Genomic DNA, 21,377 nt, shown 5'->3' with positions numbered 1-21,377 from the left:
GTCAGGTCTCCCTTCGGCCCCTGACACTCCAGATACAACAATGATTGTTCCTCAACCTCTCATATCTTAGACCCTCTAATCCAGGCAACATCCTGATGAACCTCTACTGCACCCTCCAAAGGTTTCACATCCTTCTTGAAATTAAGTAACCAGAATTGCACACAATAGAATAATTGCAGTCTAACCAAGGTTTTATATAGTTGCAACGTGAAACATAGTATTTTCGTAGATTCATGAATATAAACTTAATTGCACATTTTCCCTCGCTTGTAGTCCAAGAACTAGACATCACTACTATTGAGAATGCACCATTTGAAACTACAAATCCCAAACTCCCTCGCGGTTCCATGTCGTCATATTCAAAGGACGAAGCGACGGAGGAGAGCGGCCTTGGGAGGATGGAAGCGCCGTCGGGTTCATTATTCCCGGCGTTTGCTGGGACGAAAGTGCCCTGTGCAAGTGGCTCCGAAGGTAAATGCTCGGGACTGGGTGCCGCCCGCTAGGGCTCTCCCCACCAGAGTGCTTGCGTCTTCTGTTTTCCTATCTGCACACAAGAGTCTACAATTGGGCCTTGATCACCCTCTATTTCAGTCAAACCAGTCCGGCTTCACCTCGTCCTCTCCGTTTTGTGGAGCAATTGCCGTGTGTTCCTTTACTTACAGCGTCCTCTTTCGCAGCTGGGGTCCATTTGGCCCTATTATTCACTACCCTGCTCGCTCACTCTCCTCTCATGCCATTGGTCTCTGGTCCCAATCCATTAAAGTATCTACCCTACATCCCTTCCCGAGGTTTGGATTGGCTATTCTCCACATGGGTGGCGGAGTGGAGATGCGTCTCAACCAAAGGAGGTGTAGGGCGCTCCTTCCCTCCGCCAGCCTGCAGATGACCCTTGGGCGAGGTGTAGCACCTGCTTAGCAACCCCCCCCCCCCCCCCCATCCGACCAGACCAGACCAGGGTCAAGTGAAACCATGGGAACATGGTGGATGGTTGTATGAACAGCTGGTGCGTCTCTCAATCCTGGTTATGCGACCGCTGACGCCAGACAAACATCTGAAGAGTATTGATAATGGCTGGGGTCCCGCTTCTTGTAAAGACACTGCCTAGAAGAAGGCAAAGCCAAACTATTTCAGTAGAAAAATGTTGCAAAGAACAATCATGGTCCTTAAGACATCAGAGCAGGTGGGCCATTTGGCCCATCGAGTCTATTCCATCATTCAATCATGGGCTGATCCAATTCTTCTAGACATTCCCACTCCCCTGCCCTCTCCCCATAACCTTTGATGCCGTGGGTAATCAAGAACCTATCTATCTCTGCCTTAAATGCACCCAATGACTTGGCCTCCACAGCCACTCGTGGCAACAAATTCCAGATTTACCATTCTCTGACTAAAGTAATTTCTCTGCATCTCTGTCCTAAATGGACATCCTTCAATCCTGAAGTTGTGCCCTCTTGTCCTAGCCTCCCCTACCATGGGAAATAACTTAGCCATATCTAATTTGTTCTGGCCTTTTAACATTCGGAATGTTTTCTATGAGACCCCCCCCCCCTCATTCTCCTGAACTCCAGGGAATACAGACCAACAGCTGCTGGACATTTCTCATAGGGTAACCCCTTTGTTCCTGGAATCATTCTCATGAATCTTCTGTGAACCCTCTCCAATGTCAGTATATCCTTTCTAAAATAAAGAGCCCAAAACTGCACACAATACTCCGTGTGGTCTCATGAGTGCCTTACAGAGCCTCATCATCACATCCCTGCTCTTATATTCTATACCTCTAGAAATGAATGCCAACATTGCATTTGTCTTCTTCACCACCGACTCAACCTGGAGGTTAACCTTTAGGGTATCTTGCACAAGGACCCCCAAGTCCCTTTGCGTCTCTGCATTTTGAATTCTCTCCCCATCTAAATAATAGTCTGCCCATTTATTTCTTCCACTAAAGTTCATGACCATACACTTTCCAACATTGTATTTCATTTGCCACATCTTTGCCCATTCCCATAAACTCTCCAAGTCTCTCTGCAGGCTCTTTCCTCAATACTATCCGTTCCTCCACCTATCTTTGTATAATTGACAAATTTATCCACAAATCCATTAATACTGCAGTCCAAATCATTGATATTCATTGTAAAAAGTAGCGGCCCCAACACAGACCCTTGTGGAACTCCACTGGTAACCAGCAGTCACCAGAATAGAATCCCTTTATTCCCACTCTCTGTTTTCTGCCGATCATCCAATGCTCCACCCATGCTAGTGATTTCCCTGTAATTCCATGGGCTCTTATCTTGCTAAGCAGCCTCATGTGCAGCACTTTGTCAAAGGCCTTCTGAAAATCCAAGTATTGTTTTGGGATAATAATTGCCGATGTCATATGCAAGGCACATAATAAAGATTATTCTCCGCCATCCTTCCAGGCAGGGGCAAGAAATAAAAGGCTAACGAAAGTAGATGTGGCAGAATCACACGAAACATGAGAGGAACTCAGCAAGTCAGGCAGCATCTATGGAGAGAGACAGACAGCCGACGTCTCAGCTCAAGACCCTTCATGAAGGGTCATAGAAGTAGAAACATAGAAAAACCTACAACACAATACAGGCCCTTAGGCCCACAGTGCTGTGCCCAACACATACTTACCTTGGGTTATCCATAGCCCTCTATTTTTCTAAGCTCCTTGTACCTACCCGTTCAGAAGTTTCTTAAAAGACCCTATCGTATCTGCCTCCACCACCATCGCTAGCAGCCCATCCCACATGCTCACCACTCTCTGCATTTTTAAAAGAAATACAACTTACCCCTGACATCTCCTCTGTACCTACTTCCAAGCACCTTAAAACTGTGTCCTCTCATGTTAGTCATTTCAGTCTGGGAAAAAGCCTCTGACTATCCATCGATCAATGCCTCTCATCATCTTATACACCTGTCAGGTCATCTCTCATCCTCAGTCACTCCAAGGAAAAAAGGCCAAGTTCACTCAACCTATTCTCATGAGGCATGCTCCCCAATCCAGGCAACATCCTTGTAAACTTCTTCTGTACCCTTTCTATAGTTTCCACATCCTTCCTGTAGTGAGGTGACCAGAACTGAACACAGTGCTCCAAGTGGGGCCTGACCAGGGTCTTATATAGCTGTAATATTACCTCCCGGCTCTTGAACTCAATCCCATGGTTGATGAAGGCCAATGCACCGTATTCTTTCTTAACCACAGAGTCAACCTGCGCAGCAGCTTTTGAGTGTCCTATGGACTCAGACCCCAAGATCTCTCTGATCCTCCACACTGCCATGAGTCTTACCATTAATACTATATTCTGCCATCATATTCGACCCACCAAAATGAACCATCTCACACTTATCTGGGTTGAACTCCACCTGCCACTTCTCAGCCCAGTTTTGCATCCTATCAATGTCCTGCTGTGACCTCTGACAGCCCTCCCCACTATCCACAACACCTCCAACCTTTGTGTCATCAGCAAATTTACGAACCCATCCCTCCACTTTCTCATCCAGGCCATTTTAAAAAATCACAAAGAGAAGGGGGACCCAGGACAGGTCCCTGAGGCACACCACTGGTCACCAACCTCCATGCAGAATATGACCCATCTACAACCACTCTTTGCCTTCTGTGGGCAAGCCAGTTCTGGATCCACAAAGCAATTTCCCCTTAGATCCCATGTCTCCTTACTTTCTCAATAAGCCTTGCATGGGTTACCTTGTCAAATGCCTTGCTGAAATCCATATACACTACATCTACTGCACTACCTTCATCAATGTGTTTAGTCACATCCTCAAAGAATTCAATCAGGCTCATAAGGCATGACCTGCCCTTGACAAAGCTATGCTGACTATTCCTAATCATGTTATGCTTCTCCAAATGTTCATAAATCCTGCCTCTCAGGATCTTCTCCATCAACTTACCAACCATTGAAGTAATACTCACTGGTCTATAATTTCCTGGGCTATCCCTACTCCCTTTCTTAAATAAGGGAACAACATCTGCAACCCTCCAATCCTCCGGAACCTCTCCAGTCCCCATTGATGATGCAAAGATCATTGCCAGAGGCTCAGCAATCTCCTCCCTCACCTCCCACAGTAGCCTGGGGTACATCTTGTCCGGTCCTGGTGACTTATCCAACTTGATGCTTTCCAAAAGCTCCAGCACATCCTCTTCCTTAATATCTATATGCTCAAGCTTTTCAGTCCACTGTAAGTCATCCCTACAGTCGCCAAGATCCTTTACCGTAGTGAATACTGAAGCAAAGTATTCATTAAATACCTCTACTACCTCCTCTGGATCCATACATCTTTTCCACTGTCACATTTGATTGGTCTTATTCTCACATATCTTATCCTTTTGCTCTTCACGTACTTGTAGAATGCCTTGGGTTTTTCCTTAATCGTGCTCGCCAAGGCCTAATTTCACTCTTAAGCTCCTTCCTGCTAGGTTTATAATTTTCTAGATCTCTATCATTACATAATGTTTTGAACCTTTTGTAAGCTTTTCTTCGACTAATTTTCAACAGACTTTGTACACCATGGTTCCTGTACCTTACTATCCTTTCCCTGTCTCATTGGAACGTACCTATGCAGAATGCCACACAAATATCCCCTGAACATTTGCCACATTTCTGCCGTATATTTCCCTGAGAACATCTGTTCCCAATTTATGCTTCCAAGTTCCTGCCTGACAGCTTCATAGTTCCCCTTACTCCAATTACAAGGGGTGATTGATATGTTCGTGGCCTAAGGTAGAAGGAGATGAGTTATACACCTCTCGTTACACACACATGCAGGGCAACTCTTTGAGTGATTATGCAGAAAGTTTGAAGATAATAACTCATCTCCTTCTACCTTAGGCCACAAACCTATCAATCATCCCGCTGAGTTATTAACTGATGGTGTGGTTCGAAGGGCCAGAAAGGTCTATACCGCACTGTATCTCAATAAATATATAAACCTTTCCAGGACCCAAGACTCTGGCACTGTCCTCTGGCAGCAATGAGTGAGAGGGAGGGAGAGGCTGATTGAATGCAGGCATCTTTATTCTTGAGTGAGAGAAAGAGAGGGATCTACAGTTTTTACACAAAAAATGCAGAATTGTTTTAAATTACAGAATTCATAGAAAGATTAAAGACTAGCTTTATTTGTTAAATGTACATCGAAAAATTGAAACCTACAGTGAAAAGCATCTTTTGCGTCAACTATCAACACAGTCCGACGATTGTGCTAGGGCAGCCAGCAAGTGTTGCATGCCCACAACTTACTAACCCTAATCCATATACTTTTGGAATGTGGGAGGAAAAGGAAGCACCTAGAGGGAACACAGACAGTCATGGGATGAACACACAAACTCCTTACAAACAGTGGCAGGAATTAAACCTTGATCGCTGTTGCTGTAAAGCATTATGCTAACCGCTACACCACCTTGCCACCTCATTAGCACCGTCAGGTTAAAATTAATAGTAGGGGAAAAGGTACTTTTGTGGCCTTGTTATCTTAGCATAGTACTTTCAGAGTGATTCTGGCAATACTGAATTGTTCAGAGCAGCCTGGATAGATTATCCAAAGATGACATGATGCCTTTAAGCTGAATTGGTAAATTTATTTATGTCACATGCATTGAGGGGCAGTGAAAACTTTGTTTCATGTGCCATCTATACAGATCATTTTGTTACAATGGTGCATTGAGGTAGGACAAGGGAAAACAATAACAGAATACAGAAAACAACACACACAAAATGCTGGTGGAACACAGCAGGCCAGGGAGCATCCATAGGGAGAAGCACTGTCGACGTTTCGGGCCGAGACCCTTCGTCAGGACTAACCGAAAGGAGAGATAGAAAGGAAGGAAGAGGATAGAAAGAGATAGAAAGGTTATATATGATGACTTCTTGGTATCTGTGATCCAGACTGCATCTTTTCAACAAAATCTTTGAAGCTACTCCAGGCCAGGGAAGCTGTGACGTCCTAGTTAGGAGACTGCACCATCCACGTTTCCAAGGTTTCTCTTACTGTGGGAGTTTGACAGTCAGCACTGCAGCAACACAGGGCACTGTGATCAGCAAGGGTTTCATTGACTTACATTATGTTGTCCTTGACTGTGAAGAATGACTTTAATGGCATTTGCTGTGATTTACTGTCAGTTTATCTGATGAGTCCTTATATTAAAAAGCGCAGCTGCTAAATAACATTGATTTCTGCTGCCTGCAGGGTTGGATTGGCTCAGTAATCACAGCTTCCGTACTGAGGATGCCCTACAACTGCACCAGCGCATCGTGAGGGATGCAGCAGACTCAGTCCAGGGGTCACCACAGGCAAGGTACACCCTCCGTCTCTCTACCTCTCCATTTGTTTTCTCCTCTTCACCCACTCCCTATGTTTTTGTCCACTTTCAGCCCATTCTTTTGCTTCAAGTCATAGGATGTGTCAAGCGGTGTGAATCCCAGTCATTGCCCTTGGGGTATAAATTGATAAAGTACTTCTTTGGTTTGATTTTTATCTGTGTAACCAAGTTCAGTATAGAGCATAGACCATTAAGCATAGAACAGTAGACACTGTGCAGGACCTTTGCTTCATGATGTTATGCCAACCTCTTAACCTACTGCAGTGTTAATCTGACCCATTCTTCCTGCGTAGCTCTCTTATTTTTCTGATATCTTCCCCCCACCCCCCGTACTTTCCTCCAATCACCTTAAATAAATTATATGTGAATACATGACTCCTCCTTAGAGAGAGTTAAGTGCTCTTCGAGTTCATATCGTGGATGACTTCACCTGGTCCCCCATTATCACCTCCCGGAACAAGAAGGCACAGCAGCACCTCCACTTCCTAAGGGGATTGAGGCAAGTGAAGCTCCCCTCCACCTCCATCTTAACGGAATCATACCGGAGCACCCTGACAAGTTCATCTCCATCTGGTGTGGGAGCATCAGACCAGCAGTCCCAACAAAAGACTAAGAGTGGCTGAAAGGATCAAGGGAGTCTCCCTAACATCCAATGGGGACATTTATTAGGAGCGCTGTGTACGCAGGGCCCTTAGTATTATCAAGGATTCCACCCATCCATCCAGCTTCCTCTTTGACTTTCTACCGTCGGGCAGGAGGCTCCGATGCATTAAAAAAAGAACGGTCAGGATGGGAAACAGTTTCTTCCCTCAGGCCGTTTGGCTCTTGAACCCCCAGCTGCATCGCATTTGAAGTGTCACTGGATAATTTATTCTGTACCTTACAATATTTAATTAATGTACTGCATTTATTTATGCATAGTTCACTTGTAGATTTTATTCTTACTTCCCAAAGTTATTATGTGTTATATTTGTGTTATGTGTACTACTGGGCTTTACACCTTGTTATGGAGAAAAGTCTTGTTTGATGTATTCTTGTATATAGTTAAATGACAATAAACCTAACTTGACTTGAAAAATTACGCCTTCTGGTATTAGCCATTGTCTCCCTGGGAATAAGGTGCTGGCTGTCCACTCAAACGCTGCTTCTTGTCACCTCTCGTCCTCTTTCGCTCCAAAGAGAAAAGATCTAGATTGCTCAGACTATCCTCATAAAGCCAGGTTTGTGCTATAACTGGCAATTGGCTTTTATCATATCTCCTAAGCCCCAACAACCATGGCCCTTTGTAAATGTTCTAACTTTGCTGGCTCAGTATTTTGAGCTGCAGAAGAGAAGAGGGAAGAGGCCTTGCCTAGAAGTTGTATTGAATGAGTAGTGCCTCATTGTATTTCCAGCAGTGACAATATGGAATATGAAGGCCAGTGTCAATGGGGTGATTCAATGAACTGCTTTGAAGAAGCACTTAGCATGTTTTGTTAGTTCTCCAGCATTGTCCTGATATCTCCTTACAGTTCCTCACGACAAGTGGATGCATTTAAAAAATTCTGCCTCATCTGAGCTTTTGATACTAAGGGAGCCCCGTCAATATGGGTTAATCAAAGTCACCCACAATAACAGTCCATCGCTTTTACACCTTTCCATAAACTGCTACATGTCTGTTACTCCTATGGTTTTTTGGGAGACTTTCAGTGTAACTTCAAGACCTTTTTTATTCCTGAGCTCTACCTATTTCACCTCAGAATGTCCTCTCTAAGTGCCGCTGGGACATTGTACCTGATCGGTGGTGCAGCTTCGAATTGTACCTTTTTTACATTCCTTTTACATCCCTCCCTTCCACTGCATTGCTTTGTGTTCCAAAGGCTGAGTGTGTTGGTCAACTGATTCCTTGTGTCTGTATGATTGCCTCTGGAATAATCAGCCATACTTGTTCAATGTGCAATGTTCTGTGATCAGTTGCACTTTGCTGACAGCTCATGGTGGTCCCTGCATTGCTTTGGTTTATACTGGAGATTAGTTGGAATTGGTGGAAGGTTCAATGGTTGAGTAACAGTCTGACAAGCTTCTATATTCACAGCGAGTGGAATGAGTTGTCTATAGTAGGAGCATTGAGTAGGCTCCTATAACCAAAAAAAGGAATGTAATGCTCCACTTTTGAACAGTCCATTAATCTGTCCCTCTGTCAGTACATATATGTCACTGTATACAACCCTGAACAGGCATACACAGTAATTCCAAGAAACACAATAGAATCAATCAAGGACCGCATCCAGCAGGACAGCCAAGCAACCAATGTGCAAAAGACAAAAAACTGTACAAATACTAAAGAGAAAAATAAACTAAGTAGGCAATAAGCAATGAGAATGTGATGTGAAGAGTCCTTGAAAGTGAGTCCATAAGTGTGGGAACAGTTTGGTGTTGAGGTGAATGAAGTTGAGTGAAGTTATCTGGTTCAGCAGCCTGATGGTTGAGGGTTATTAATTATTCCTGAATCTAACTATTCCTGAGGCTCCTGTACCACCTTCCTATTGGCAGCAGCGAGAAGAGATGGTGGGGATCCTGATGATGGATACTGCTTTCCTGCGACAGCGTTCTGTGTGGATGTGCTCAACGGTGGGAAGGGCTTAACTTGTGGTGGACTGGATGTATCCACTACCTTTTGGATTTTCTGTTCAAGGGCATTGGTGTTTCCATACCAGGCTGTGATGCAGCCAGTCTACATCCTCTCCACCAGACATCAATTTTTAAGTTTGTTAAAGTCTTAAGTGTCATGTCAAACCTTAGCAAACTTCTATGGAAGTAGAGGCACTGCTGTGCTTTCTTCATAATTGCACCTGTATGCTGGGCCCAGGACATCCTCTGAACTGGTAACACAGAGGAATTTTAAGTGGCTGACCCTCTCCACCTCTGATCCACCAGTGAAGATTGGCTCATGGACCTCCTGAAGTCAATACTCAACTTCTTGGTCTTGCTGAAATTGAGTGAGAGGTTGTTGTTGTGGCACCACTCAGCCAGATTTTCAATCCCCCTCCTATATGCTGATTTGTCACTACTTCTGATTTGGCCAACGACAGTGGAGTCATCAGCAAACTTAAATATGGCATTGGAGCTGTGCTTAGGCTCACAGTCGTAAGTACAAAGTGAGTAGAGCTAGTGGCTAAGCACACAGCCTGTGGTGCCCCTGTGCTGATAGGGTTTGTGGAGAAGATGTTGCTATCCTGAACTGACTATTGAGGTCTGCAAGTGAGGAAATTGAGGATCCAATTGCACAAGGAGGTAATGAGGCCAAGGTCTTGAAGCTTATTGAATAGTTTTGAGGGGCTGATAGTGTTGAATGCCGAGCTGTAGTCAATAAGGAGCATCCGATCCTGATGTATGCATCTTTGCTGTCCAGATGTTCCAGGGTTGAGTGAATTGGCATCCACTGTGCCAATTCAAATTGGAGCAGATCCAAGTGGCTTCTCAGGCAGGAGTTGATAAGTTTCATCACCAGTCTCTCAAATTATTTCACCACAGTGGATGTAAGTGCTACTGGACGATAGTCATTGAAGCAAGTTACCATGTCCTTTTTAGGCACCGATGTAATTGAAGCTTGCTTGAAGGAGGTGGGTACCTCAGACTGCCGTAGCAAGAGGTTAAAGATATTGGTGAACACGCCAGCCAGTTGATCAGCATAGGTCTTTAGTACTCAGCCAGGTAGCCCATCTCCACCTGATGCTTTCCATCAGTTCACCCTCCTGCAGAATGCTCTCACGTCAGTCTCAGAGACTGACATCACAGGATCATCAGGGCTGTGGGAGTTTGTGAAGGTTTCTCCTTGTTTTCGAGTCAAGTCAAGTCAAGTCAACTTTTATTGTCATTTTGACCATAACTGCTGGTACAGTGCATAGTAAAAATGAGACAACGTTTTTCAGGACCATGGTTTACATGACACAGTACAAAAGACTAGATTGAACTACGTAATAAAAAAAAACAGAGAAAGCTATACTAGACTACAGACCTGCACTGGACTGCATAAAGTGCACAGAAACAGTGCAGGCATTACAATAAATAATAAACAGGACAGTAGGGCAAGGTATCAGTCCAGGCTTCGGGTATTGAGGAGTCTGATAGCTTGGGGGAAGAAACTGTTACATAGTCTGGTCGTGAGAGCCCGAATGCTTTGGAGCCTTTTCCCAGATGGCAGGAGGGAGAAGAGATTGTATGAGGGGTGCATGGGGTCCTTCATAATGCTGTTTCCTTTGTGGATGCAGCGTGTAGTGTAAATGTCCGTGATGGCGGGAAGAGAGACCCCGATGATCTTCTCAGCTGACCTCACTATCCGCTGCAGGGTCTTGCAATCCGAGATGGTGCGATTTCCGAACCAGGCAGTGATGCAGCTGCTCAAAGTGAGCATAAAAGGTGTTGAGCTCATCTGGGAGCGAATTCTTGTAACCAATGTCACTTGGTTTCATTTAGTAAGAGGTAACAGCATTCAAGCCCTGCCACGGCTGTCAGGCATCCCCCAGAGACTGGTTTGGAATTGCCACTAAAGTGGGTGACAACCGTGGTGTATTTGTTCAGATCCTTTACTGAGTCTCTGAACAAGCCTGATTGAAGTTCTTGACTATGACTTGAAATGTGCTGGGGTGGGCAGTTCCTTGTTCGGTGATGACAGCATTCAGTATCTTGAGTGCCTGGTTGGCTTTTGGCAGTATGTAAACTGCAGTGAGGATCATGAAGTGATAGATATGGAGTATATCTGTTTACCTCTGCTCTGTGACTACACAAAATGCTAGAGGAACTCAGCAGGTAAGGCAGCATGTATGGAGAGGAATAAAGAGTCAACATTTTGGGCCAAGACCCTTTATCAGGACTGAAAAGGAATGGGGAAGAAGCTAAAAAACGGAAGTTGGGGAGAGGGGAAAGAGTTCAAGCTGGTGTGTGATAGGTGAATTTAGTGATGGACAAGGTGGGGAATGGGGGATGAAGTGAGAAGCTGGGAGGTGGAAAAGGTAAAGGGCTGAAGAAGGAGGAATCTGATAGGAGTGGACCATGGGAGGGGGAGAAGGATGAGGGGCACCAGAGTGAGATGATAGGCAGGTGAGAAGAGAAAGGGGTAAGAGGAGAGCCAGAATGGGGAAAGGGAAAAGAGAGATTCAAAAAAAGAGGGAAGAACACTCCTCATTCTGGCTCCCCTCTTATCCCCTCTATTCCTACACTATGACCTGTAATGTGCTGTACTATTCTATTCTATGTTGCCTCTAATCTTGACCAAGAAAGGGAGGGAACGTTGCAAGGGTTTGAAGAAGCCAGGACTGGAAAACAATGATAGCGTGGGTTTAACTAGTGATTGACTAGCAGTTAGCAGGTGATTAATGATTCCTTATCTAACTTCATTTTCAGTGTACATTCAGACCGTGAAGTATCTGGGAGGTTGTCCCCCGGATCTCTTGACAGTGGTGAAGAGCATGTTGCAGCCAGGAAGAAGAAAAAGAAGAAGAAACATCGCCGTCACAAAAAGGAGAAAAAGAAAAACAGAGACAGTTATCGTTCCAGCAGCGACACGGACCCTGAGCTCCTCTGGGATAAAAACAAAGAGCTCCCCATCGAGAGGTGATACCATATCAATGAACAGCACATCCTTTAGAACATAGAACAGTATTGCACCGTACAGGCCTTTCAGCCCATAATGTTGTGCTGACCTTTTAATCTACTTCGAAATCAATCTAACCCTTTCCTTCCCATAGCTTTCCATTTTTCTTTCAGGCATTTGCCTATCTAAAATGTCCCTAATGTATCTTATACTACCACACCAGGCAGCTTGTTCCACGCACCCACCACTCTCTGTTTAAAAACTTAGCTCTGACATCTCCCCCCACCCCCCGTGCTCTCCTCCTAACACCTTAAAATTACATCCCCTCATAGTAGTCATTTCTGCCCTGAGAAAAATATCTGGCTGCCCACTAGATCTCTAAAAGTTCAAAGCAAGTTTATTATCAAAGTATGTGTATGTCACCATATACTACTCTGCAATTCATTTTCTTGCAGGCGTTCACAACAGAGCAGAGAAATATCATAGAATCAATGAAAAACTACATAAATGCACAAAGGAAAGAAGATAACCTATGCAAATAAAAATATGTACATAACATAATACTAACAACATACGTTGTAGAGTCCTAGAACGTCTCTCTACCTCTTAGCATCTTGTACACCTTTATCAAGTCATCTTTCATCGTCCTTCACTCCAAAGAGAAAAGTCCTAGCTCGCTCAATCAATCCTCAAAGACATTCTGTCTAATCCAGGCAGTCTCCTGGTAAATCTCCTATCCAAAGCTTCCACATCCTTCCTTTCATGAGGCGACCAGAATTGAACCCACCTGTCCCTTTGCATAGGAATTGAAATATACAAGATTTGAAATACACAGTGGGATAGATATGCAATCAGATTCTGTAATTTTGCAGGGATAAAGCCTGTGGTGACTTGCCTGCGGGTACATTCATGTGGCTGGATGACCTCCAAGAGCAGACTGCACAGACCTTCTGCATCGACAGAAAGCCTGATCCCGCCAACTGGGAGTACAAGTCGCTGTATCGTGGAGATCTGGCAAGGTACTAGTAATGAGAGAAGCTGTGAGATTTGTTGATACTTCCCTTGTGATTGAGTTATGACATTGAGTGTGATGTGTCGTTTGGAATAGGTGTTTTGAATGGGAGCATGGCACTGTACTGTCAGAGAACATTTGAATGGAACTGGAAGCTGATAATTACCCTGATGAAGGATCTTGGCCTGAAACATCCATAGATGCTGTCTGACCTGCAGAATCCCCCCAGCATTTTGTGTGTGTCACCCTGGATTTCCAGCATCTACAGGCTCTCTTTATGTTGTTGATAATTGCCACTTGCCATACTTTCTGTTGCATACCTTTCTCTGCCAGATATCCATCTAGTTTGGGTAGCTTGGTAGCATAGTGGTTAATGTTATGTTTTACAGTGCCAGTGGTATGTTCAATTTGTATGTTCCCCCTGTGACCACATGGATTTCCCCCTTGTGTTCCAGCTTCCACCCATATTCCAAAAATGTACGAGTCCGAGTGAAGGTTAGTGAGTTCTGGGCATGCTGAAGCCTAGCAACACTTGCGGGCTGCCAGCACATCCTCAAACTATTTTGGTTGTTGACACAAACAGTGCATTTCACTAAGTTGCAATGTTTCAATGTATACGTGACATATAAAGCGAATCGTCAATCTTAATCTTTAATCTTTTTTGCTTGAACTCTCTGAGATTTGGATTTGGCTGCGGCACTGTTGATTGGGACCGTTTGTCTATTGCGCCCACTCCAGCTCCAGTTAGTCATGTTGCCTCACTTCTATCTTTTCTCTGAAAGCCAGCTGCAAAATTTTTTTTTCCGCAGGGAGTGGTGAGTGTGTGGAATGGGCTGCCGGTAACGGTGGTGGAGGTGGATACGATAGGGTCTTTTAAGAGGCTTTTGGATAGGTACATGGAGCTTAGAAAAATAAAGGGCTATGGGTAACCCTAGTAATTTCTAAGGTAGGGACATGTTCGGCACAACTTTGTGGGCCAAAGGGCCTGTATTGTGCTGTAGGTTTTCTATGTTTCTATGAAATACTACCAATTATTCTTTAAGGCAGTGCAGTTTCTCACTTCTTAAGCATACCATTAAATTCTGCCTCTTCTCTGACGATCGCCACCTTATTGTGGTGGAGAGGTTGGTGAGTTTCTGAAAGCGGTGCTGTCTGGAGTTTAGACCCTGGTAGGGTCACCCATGGTGTAAACATTAAGAGAAAGGTTCCATACAAAGAGTGACCCAACCAATATCTCAACAGTGGGGCTGGTGGAAGATGATAATACATCACATGTATTATCATGTGGCTGCCGGCATCAAAGTCACACGTGGGCGTTCTCCGTTAATGGAATGCACCCTAACATTCCAGTTATGTGGATTCTGGATCAGCCACCTGAGGACCCACCTATAGACAACCCCTTAGGAGAACATCATACTCGACTCAAGTGATTGCAAGAAGAAGACGTCCAACCAAGCTTCTAGACTGTTTCTGGAGTTTTGCCTCAGTGTCACTTTTAGCTCGATTACCTTCCTGTGAAGAGCCTTTGGATAGTTTCCCATGCTAAAGATACTATGTAAGCAAAAATCAGTACTGAGGTTGGCAAGACTCTCCACAATTGCTGGTTGCCTATTTGTTCTGTAGTTGCATCTTAACTGTTTGATACTTTCCAGTACCTTGTAAAAATTCACTTGCGATTATTAGGCAATTATTGAGAGATTCCACTAACTGCTACACTGCATTATCTTGTTCCACTTCCTTCAAATTTAGACTCAATAAAACCTGATTTATCCACCACCCTCATCCCCTGTATTAACACTAAGCAGCTCAAATCACTGGGCTACACAATAACTGCAGCCAGCTCAATGTACACGTATCCCAAGAACAAATATCTTTTTGTAATTGAAGGTTTGTTGAGGGAAGCAGGTCTTTGTGTCAATGACAGATTATTCCAAGGGTGGGAGAGAGAGCACTCGTCACTTTGTACAAATCCATTTTCTTGTAAGTCGCTTTGCATCCATTCCGTGCTAATGGACTGCCTTCCCGTGTCCCACGGGCTGTCTTCCAGCTGACTGCTAAACAATGCCCTATGTCAATATTGTTTTGGCATAAAGGCAGACTTAATTAGCCATGAGATGAAACGTCTCAACAATTGTCATTACTCCCTGCGGGTAGACAGCTTTCACATAGTGGTAAATACGAAGTGTCCGGGTCACTGATGTTCTACACAGAGTTGTCACGTCAATTATCTGAATGGAGGGTGGAGTTTCACTTCAGAAATAAAGCTCTGGAGTCTCGGTTTTGCCCTGCTGCAGCTTGTTCAGACTGCAGCACTGCTGGCAGCTGGCAATAAATGACTAAACCTACAGGGCCCTGCTCTAACGTATTGGCTTTGATCGAGGTGCAGTGTAAACTGATAGGTTTGAATTCTGAAGACAGTTTGGATAAACATAGAACAGTGCAACACAGTATGGCCCTTCGGCCCACAATGTTGTACCAATCCTTTAACCTACTCCGAGGTCAATCTAACCCTTTCCTCCCACACAACCATCCATTTTTCTAACATCCATGTGCCTATCGAAGACTCGTAAATATCCCCTAATGTATTTGCATCTACCACCACCCTGGCAGAGTGTTCCGCACACTCTCCACTTGGCTTGCATCCTTTGATTTTAGATTTCAGATTTCAGACTCATTTACTTATCACATCTGCATTGAAACATACAGTGAAATGTGTCATTTGTGTCAATAACCAGCACGACCTAAGGATGTGCTGGGGGCAGCCTGCAAATGTTGCCACACCTTCTGGTTACAATGTAGCATGTCCATAGTGTTCAGCAGAACAACACAACAATAGATAACAAAACAACAACAGAAAAACAAGCCTCTTTCTACACCCACACGCACAGGGAGTGTGATGGTGAGTAGAAATTCAGGCCCTTTGGCCCACTAAGTCCTTGTTGACTATCAAGCAGCCATTTACACCAGTCCTAACTGGTGCCATTTTATTCTCCCCACATTCCCACACATCAGGGCCAATTTACAGTGAGTGGCCAGTTCATCTATCCGCCCTCGCGTAGCTCACATGGGAGCAGCACGTAGGGGAAACCCAGATGGTCACGGGGAGGATGTGCAAACTCCACACACCTGGGTTGTTGGGCTGTGAAGGAGCACCCCTATCAGCTGTTCCTTCCTGAATTTAATATGGAGTGATTAAAATCTTTCTAAAGAAATTGAGAGGGTAGATACAGTTTCTTAGAACGTAGAACACTACAGCACAGTACAGGCCCTTCGGTCCAGTATGTTGTGCTGACCCTTTAGCCTACTCTAAGATCAATCTAATCCTTCCTTCCTACATAGCCCTCCATTTTTCTATCATCTATGTGCCTACCTGACAGTTTCTTAAAAGTCCCTAATGTACCTGCCTCTACCACCACCCCTGGCAGGGCACCTTTGACCTTCCTCCTGTATTTTCCTCTAATCACCTTAAAATTATGCCCTCTTGTATTAGCCATTTCCATTCTGGGAAAGTGTCTGGCTGTCCACTCGTTCTATGCTTATCATTTTGTACACCTCTATCAAGTCACCTCTCATCCTCCTTTTCTCCAAAGAGATAAGCGCTAGCTCACTCAACCTTTCTTCACGAGACATGCTCTCTAATCCAGACAGCATCCTGGTAAATCTCCTCTTTACCCTCTCTAAAACTTCCACATCCTTCCTATAATTGCTCTGTTGGGGAATCCTCCGAGGTAGTCGTTGCTTCAAGGCCAGCCTGTGCTTACTGCATCAGTGAGCTATGTTGTCATTCAACAGGCCAGAGCTTTAAACTGGATATGTATAAAGGACAAACCCACTTGCCCAGCAGTTGGTCTTTCCAGATTCCAGTCAATCCTTTGTGGAAGATGCCGTGGAACTTTAGCCAGATGATTACACAGGATGAAAGATGTCATCTGTGCGGAGAGTTCGAAAGTTCAAAGTAAATTATTATCAATGTACGTATGTGTTTCCATATGCTATCTTGAGACTCATTTTCTTGCTGGCATTTATGGGGGGGGGGAAGAAATATAATAACATTTGTTTAAAAAAATCTTTACATGAAGACTGGCAAACAACCAAAGTGCAAATTAAAAAAATGAATGCCAAGACCACGGTTAATGCAAGAGATTCTGCAGATGCTGGAAATCCAGAGTAACACACACACACAAAAGGCTGGAGGAATTCAGCAGATCAGGTAGCACTCTGACCTGTTGAGTTCCTCCAGCATTTTGTGTGTGTTACTGAGAACATGAGTTGTAAAGAGTCCTTGAAAATGAGTCTGTAGGTCGTAGAATTAATTTGGTGAATTAAGTTATCCATGCTGATTCAGGAGATTAATATTTGTACAGTAATAATTTTTCTTGAGCCTGGTGGTATGGGACTTAAAGGCTTCTGTACCTCCTGCCAGATGGTGGTAGTGAGAAGAGGTTAGGGACTGGATGGTGAGGGTCTCTCATGATGGATATTGCTTTCTTACGGCACTGCTCCGTGTAAGCATGCTCAATGATGGGGAGGGGTTTGCCTGACCATAAGACCATTAGATATAGGAGCAGAATTAGGCCATTTGGCCCCATTGAGTCTGCTCTGCCATTTCATCATGGCTGATCCATTTCTCTCTCAGCTCTAATCTCCTGCCTTTTCTCCATAACTCATTCATGCCCTGGCTGATCAAGAGCCTATCGACCTCTGCCTTAAATATACCCATTGCCCTGGCCTCCATAGCCAGCCATGTCAGTTTCACCAGTCTCTGGCTAAATAAGTTTCTCCTCCTCTCTGTGATGCACTGGGCTTTATCTGCAGCTTTCTGTTGACTTTTTTTGGAGTGAAGAAGCTGAGATTGCTCTCTAGTGACTAAAGAGAAACAATTTCCATTGATAAGCAGGGAGTAACTGTTTATGAAAATTGGCAGAAGGATTATGTGGAGAATTTCAGAACACAGCATAAATCATTGTGGCATAGGAGGTGGTCACTTGGCCCATTGAATCCATGCCTGCAGTTCTTCAAATTATTCTGCTTCCAGTTCCTTTTTGTGAAAGAGATTGACTGAATGTTTCGGTAACAGGTGATGATCCAGATCAAAACCACTGTCTGTGTGTACAACAAAATATTTTTCCTCATGTTCTCTCACCCACAACCTATCTCTTCATCTTTTACCCATTGCTCTCAATGTATGACTTTTGGTTCTCAAGCTGCAATATTGAACACCTCTATTAGGTCTTTGAAACCTTCATTACTTCAAGGAGAATGACTAATGATTAACTGGAATGTATTTATGGAATGGGTGGTGGAAGATAATTTATAGGTTATCTTTAAAATGGACTTGGATACATTCTTCAAAGGGATGAATTGGTGTAATGAAAAAAAGAGGAGGTGTTAGACAAATTTGTTAATCTTTCAAGGCCAAAGCTGGAACAGACATGTTAAATTGAGCAGTCTCCTGCACTGTAGAATTCAGTGATTTATTGAAAAATAGGCTTTTCCAGCAGCATAGTAGTTCGCTTAACATTGTGCTATCGAGTGCTGTTCTTCAATTTCACCACCGTGTGTAAGGAGTTTGTACATTCTCCCTGTGACCACATGGGTGCTCTGTTTACTCTCCAGCCCCAAAGACATACAGGCTAGGGTTAGTAAGTTGTGAGCGTTCTGTGTTGACACCAGAAGCTTAGCGATACTTGCAGGCTGACCCAGTCCAGCCTTTGACTGTATTGGTCATTGACGTCATCAGTGTGTTTTGATGGACAAGTAAGTCTAATCTTTAAATCTTTATCTTTTTCTTGACAGACAATTTGATCCATGTTATCATGTTAACTTTGGGTTGGAATATTTCCTTTCATGGAGCTTGTACATTCAGTTTCACTGCTGCCAAACCACCCTCCCCATCTCCCCCAACCATCCCTGTGACCTTTACCCCAGTAAACGACCATGCTGACAGAAAATCTGTAATAGACACCTCAGTGACTGCCCAGTAACACCAGCCTTTAATACTGTAAAATTCCCCAAGGAACTGAACAGCAGAATCAAATTAGATTCAACGCAGACTCTTGTAAGATTATCTAGTTGTTTTAAGGAGTATCTTGGAAAGAGTTATAGAAAGGGAATTCCAAAATTTTGAGACCAGATAGATAAAGGGTCCAGAAGATGTTTATGAAAATGATCCTGGTAATGAAAGTGTTGACATATGAGGAGCATTTGATGACTCTGGGCCTGTACTTACTGGAGTTTAGAAGAAAGATGGAAGATCTCATTGAAACCTACCGAATATTGAAAGCTTATATAGACTAGATGTGCAGCGGATGTTTCCAGTAGTGGGAGAGTGTCAGACCCAGAGGGCACAGTCTCAGAATAGAAGAATGTCCCTTCAGAACAGAGACGACGAAGGATTTCTTTAGCCAGAAGGTGCTGAATCTATGGAACACAGCTGTGGAAACCAAGTCATTGTGGATAATTAAAGTGGAGATGAATAGGTTCTTGATCAATAAGGTCAACAAAGATGATGGGGAGAAGGCAGGAATATGGGGTTGAGAGAGAAAATAAACCTGCCATGAGCTAAGCAAACTTGATGGAGCAAATGGCCTATTTCTCCAATGTCTTACAGTCTTATGGTCTGAGGCATGGTTGCTAATGATTCAGTAATGCACATTGGGATTTTATCAATTCAGAGAAATAGTCTAGTGCAGAGATCTGCTGATGGGTGAGGGAACGCATGAGGCTATGGAATACACAAAATACTGGAGGAATTCTTCATGTCAGGCAGAATCTATGTAGGGGAATAAACAGGCGGTGTTTTGCCAAGACAGTTCATCAGGACTGCTTGTTGTATTCAGGACTTGTATATTAGACTTGCTCATCAATAAATAGTTAAACATGATGGTTGTGTATTACAGGTACAAGAGGAAAGGGGATGTCTGTATTGGTCTTGATCCCAAAAAGCAATGGATTATTTGGGAAGATTCAAACCAACAGAAGAAAAAGATGAAGAAGAAGAAGAAGGAGGATCGATATTACAGCCCATCCGGCCTTCAGCTCCTAAGCACTGACACAGTTCCCGTTTACCGTGAAGATGGTTTACAAGATCAATCTTGTGTTGCTCCAGCATCTTTCATTCCTGTTCCAGATTGGGAGGAGAGTGACAGTACGCTCTCAGGGGCCATCACCTCGGTCAATCCACTTGGGATTTACGATGCTTCCACCACACTGTGGCTGCAAGGGAAGGGCCAGCTGGAGCAGGAGACCTGTGCGCCCTTGGACAACGATAGGAAAATAAATTCTGCCATGATGGCCAAGGTGGAACGATACAACAAGTTGTTGAGAGAGGACCCCAGTAATATCCAAACCTGGATGGAATTTGTTCATTTTCAGGTGGGTACGGCATAGAAAAAGACCTTGCAGATGAACATGTCTAATTGCCAGCAAGTACTGTGGGTATTGGTTTAGATAGATAGATAGATAGATACTTTATTCATCCCCATGGGGAAATTCAAAATTTTTTCCAATGTCCCATACACTTATTGTAGCAAAACTAGTTACATACAATACTTAACTCTGTAAAAATATGATATGCATCTAAAATCACCCTCTCAAAAAGCATTAATAATAGCTTTTAAAAAGTTCTTAAGTAGTTTACTGAAATACATTGAGTCCTAACCCCGGCACTTTAACATATCTTACTCCTGGCGGTTGAATTGTAAAGCCGAATGGCATTGGGGAGTATTGATCTCTTCATCCTGTCTGAGGAGCATTGCATCGATAGCAACCTGTTGCTGAAACTGCTTCTCTGTCTCTGGATGGTGCTATGTAGAGGATGTTCAGGGTTTTCCATAATTGACCGTAGCCTACTCAGCGCCCTTCGCTCTGCTACCAATGTTATACTCTCCAGTACTTTGCCCACGACAGAGCCCACCTTCCTTACCAGCTTATTAAGACGTGAGGCGTCCCTCTTCTTAATGCTGCCTCCCCATATGATTGTCACATGTACCAAGATACAGTGAGAAGCTTGTCTTGCATAGTGTATGCCGATCAAATTGTTACACAGCGCATTGAGATAAAATGCAGAATAAAATGCAAAAGCTACTGAGAATCCGAATCAGGTTTAATATCATCGACATATGTCGTGAAATTTGTTAACTTATGGCAGCAGTACAATGCAATGTACTAGTGCAATGCATGGTAAATGTAGAAAAAATAAATTGAACATATACGTACTATAATTGATGTATATTAAATAGTTAAAATCTGAAAAAAGTGAGGTAGTGTTCATAGGTTCAATTAGAAATCGGATGGTGGAGGGGAAGAAGCTGTTCCTGAATCACTGAGTGTGTGCCTTCAGGTTTCTGTAAGTGCAGTACAGATAAACAATAAAGTGCAAGATCATTACAAGGTAGATTGTGAGGCCAAGAGTCCATCTTAGTATACACGAGGTCCGTTCATAAGTCATGACA

General features: G+C 43.8%; 1 protein-coding gene across 2 annotated transcripts in view; it reads left to right on the top strand.

Moving 5' to 3' along the window:
- Nucleotides 1-361: 361 nt before the first annotated feature.
- Nucleotides 362-21,377, top strand: part of nrde2 (NRDE-2, necessary for RNA interference, domain containing) — a 68,779-nt gene continuing 47,763 nt past the window's right edge. For both annotated transcript variants that reach the window (XM_073039385.1, XM_073039384.1), the window contains exons 1-5: nt 362-471; nt 6,208-6,316; nt 11,723-11,932; nt 12,785-12,931; nt 19,824-20,298. In XM_073039385.1, coding sequence (XP_072895486.1) covers nt 399-471; nt 6,208-6,316; nt 11,723-11,932; nt 12,785-12,931; nt 19,824-20,298 — 1,014 coding nt within the window. In that variant the 5' untranslated portion in view covers nt 362-398. The remainder of the gene's footprint in view (nt 472-6,207; nt 6,317-11,722; nt 11,933-12,784; nt 12,932-19,823; nt 20,299-21,377) is intronic.

Source organism: Hemitrygon akajei, chromosome 3 (assembly GCF_048418815.1).
Source record: "Hemitrygon akajei chromosome 3, sHemAka1.3, whole genome shotgun sequence".
Classification (NCBI taxonomy): Eukaryota; Metazoa; Chordata; class Chondrichthyes; order Myliobatiformes; family Dasyatidae; genus Hemitrygon; species Hemitrygon akajei.
The sequence above is the reverse complement of the archived record's forward strand: the minus strand, read 5'-3'. Positions and strand labels throughout refer to the sequence as shown.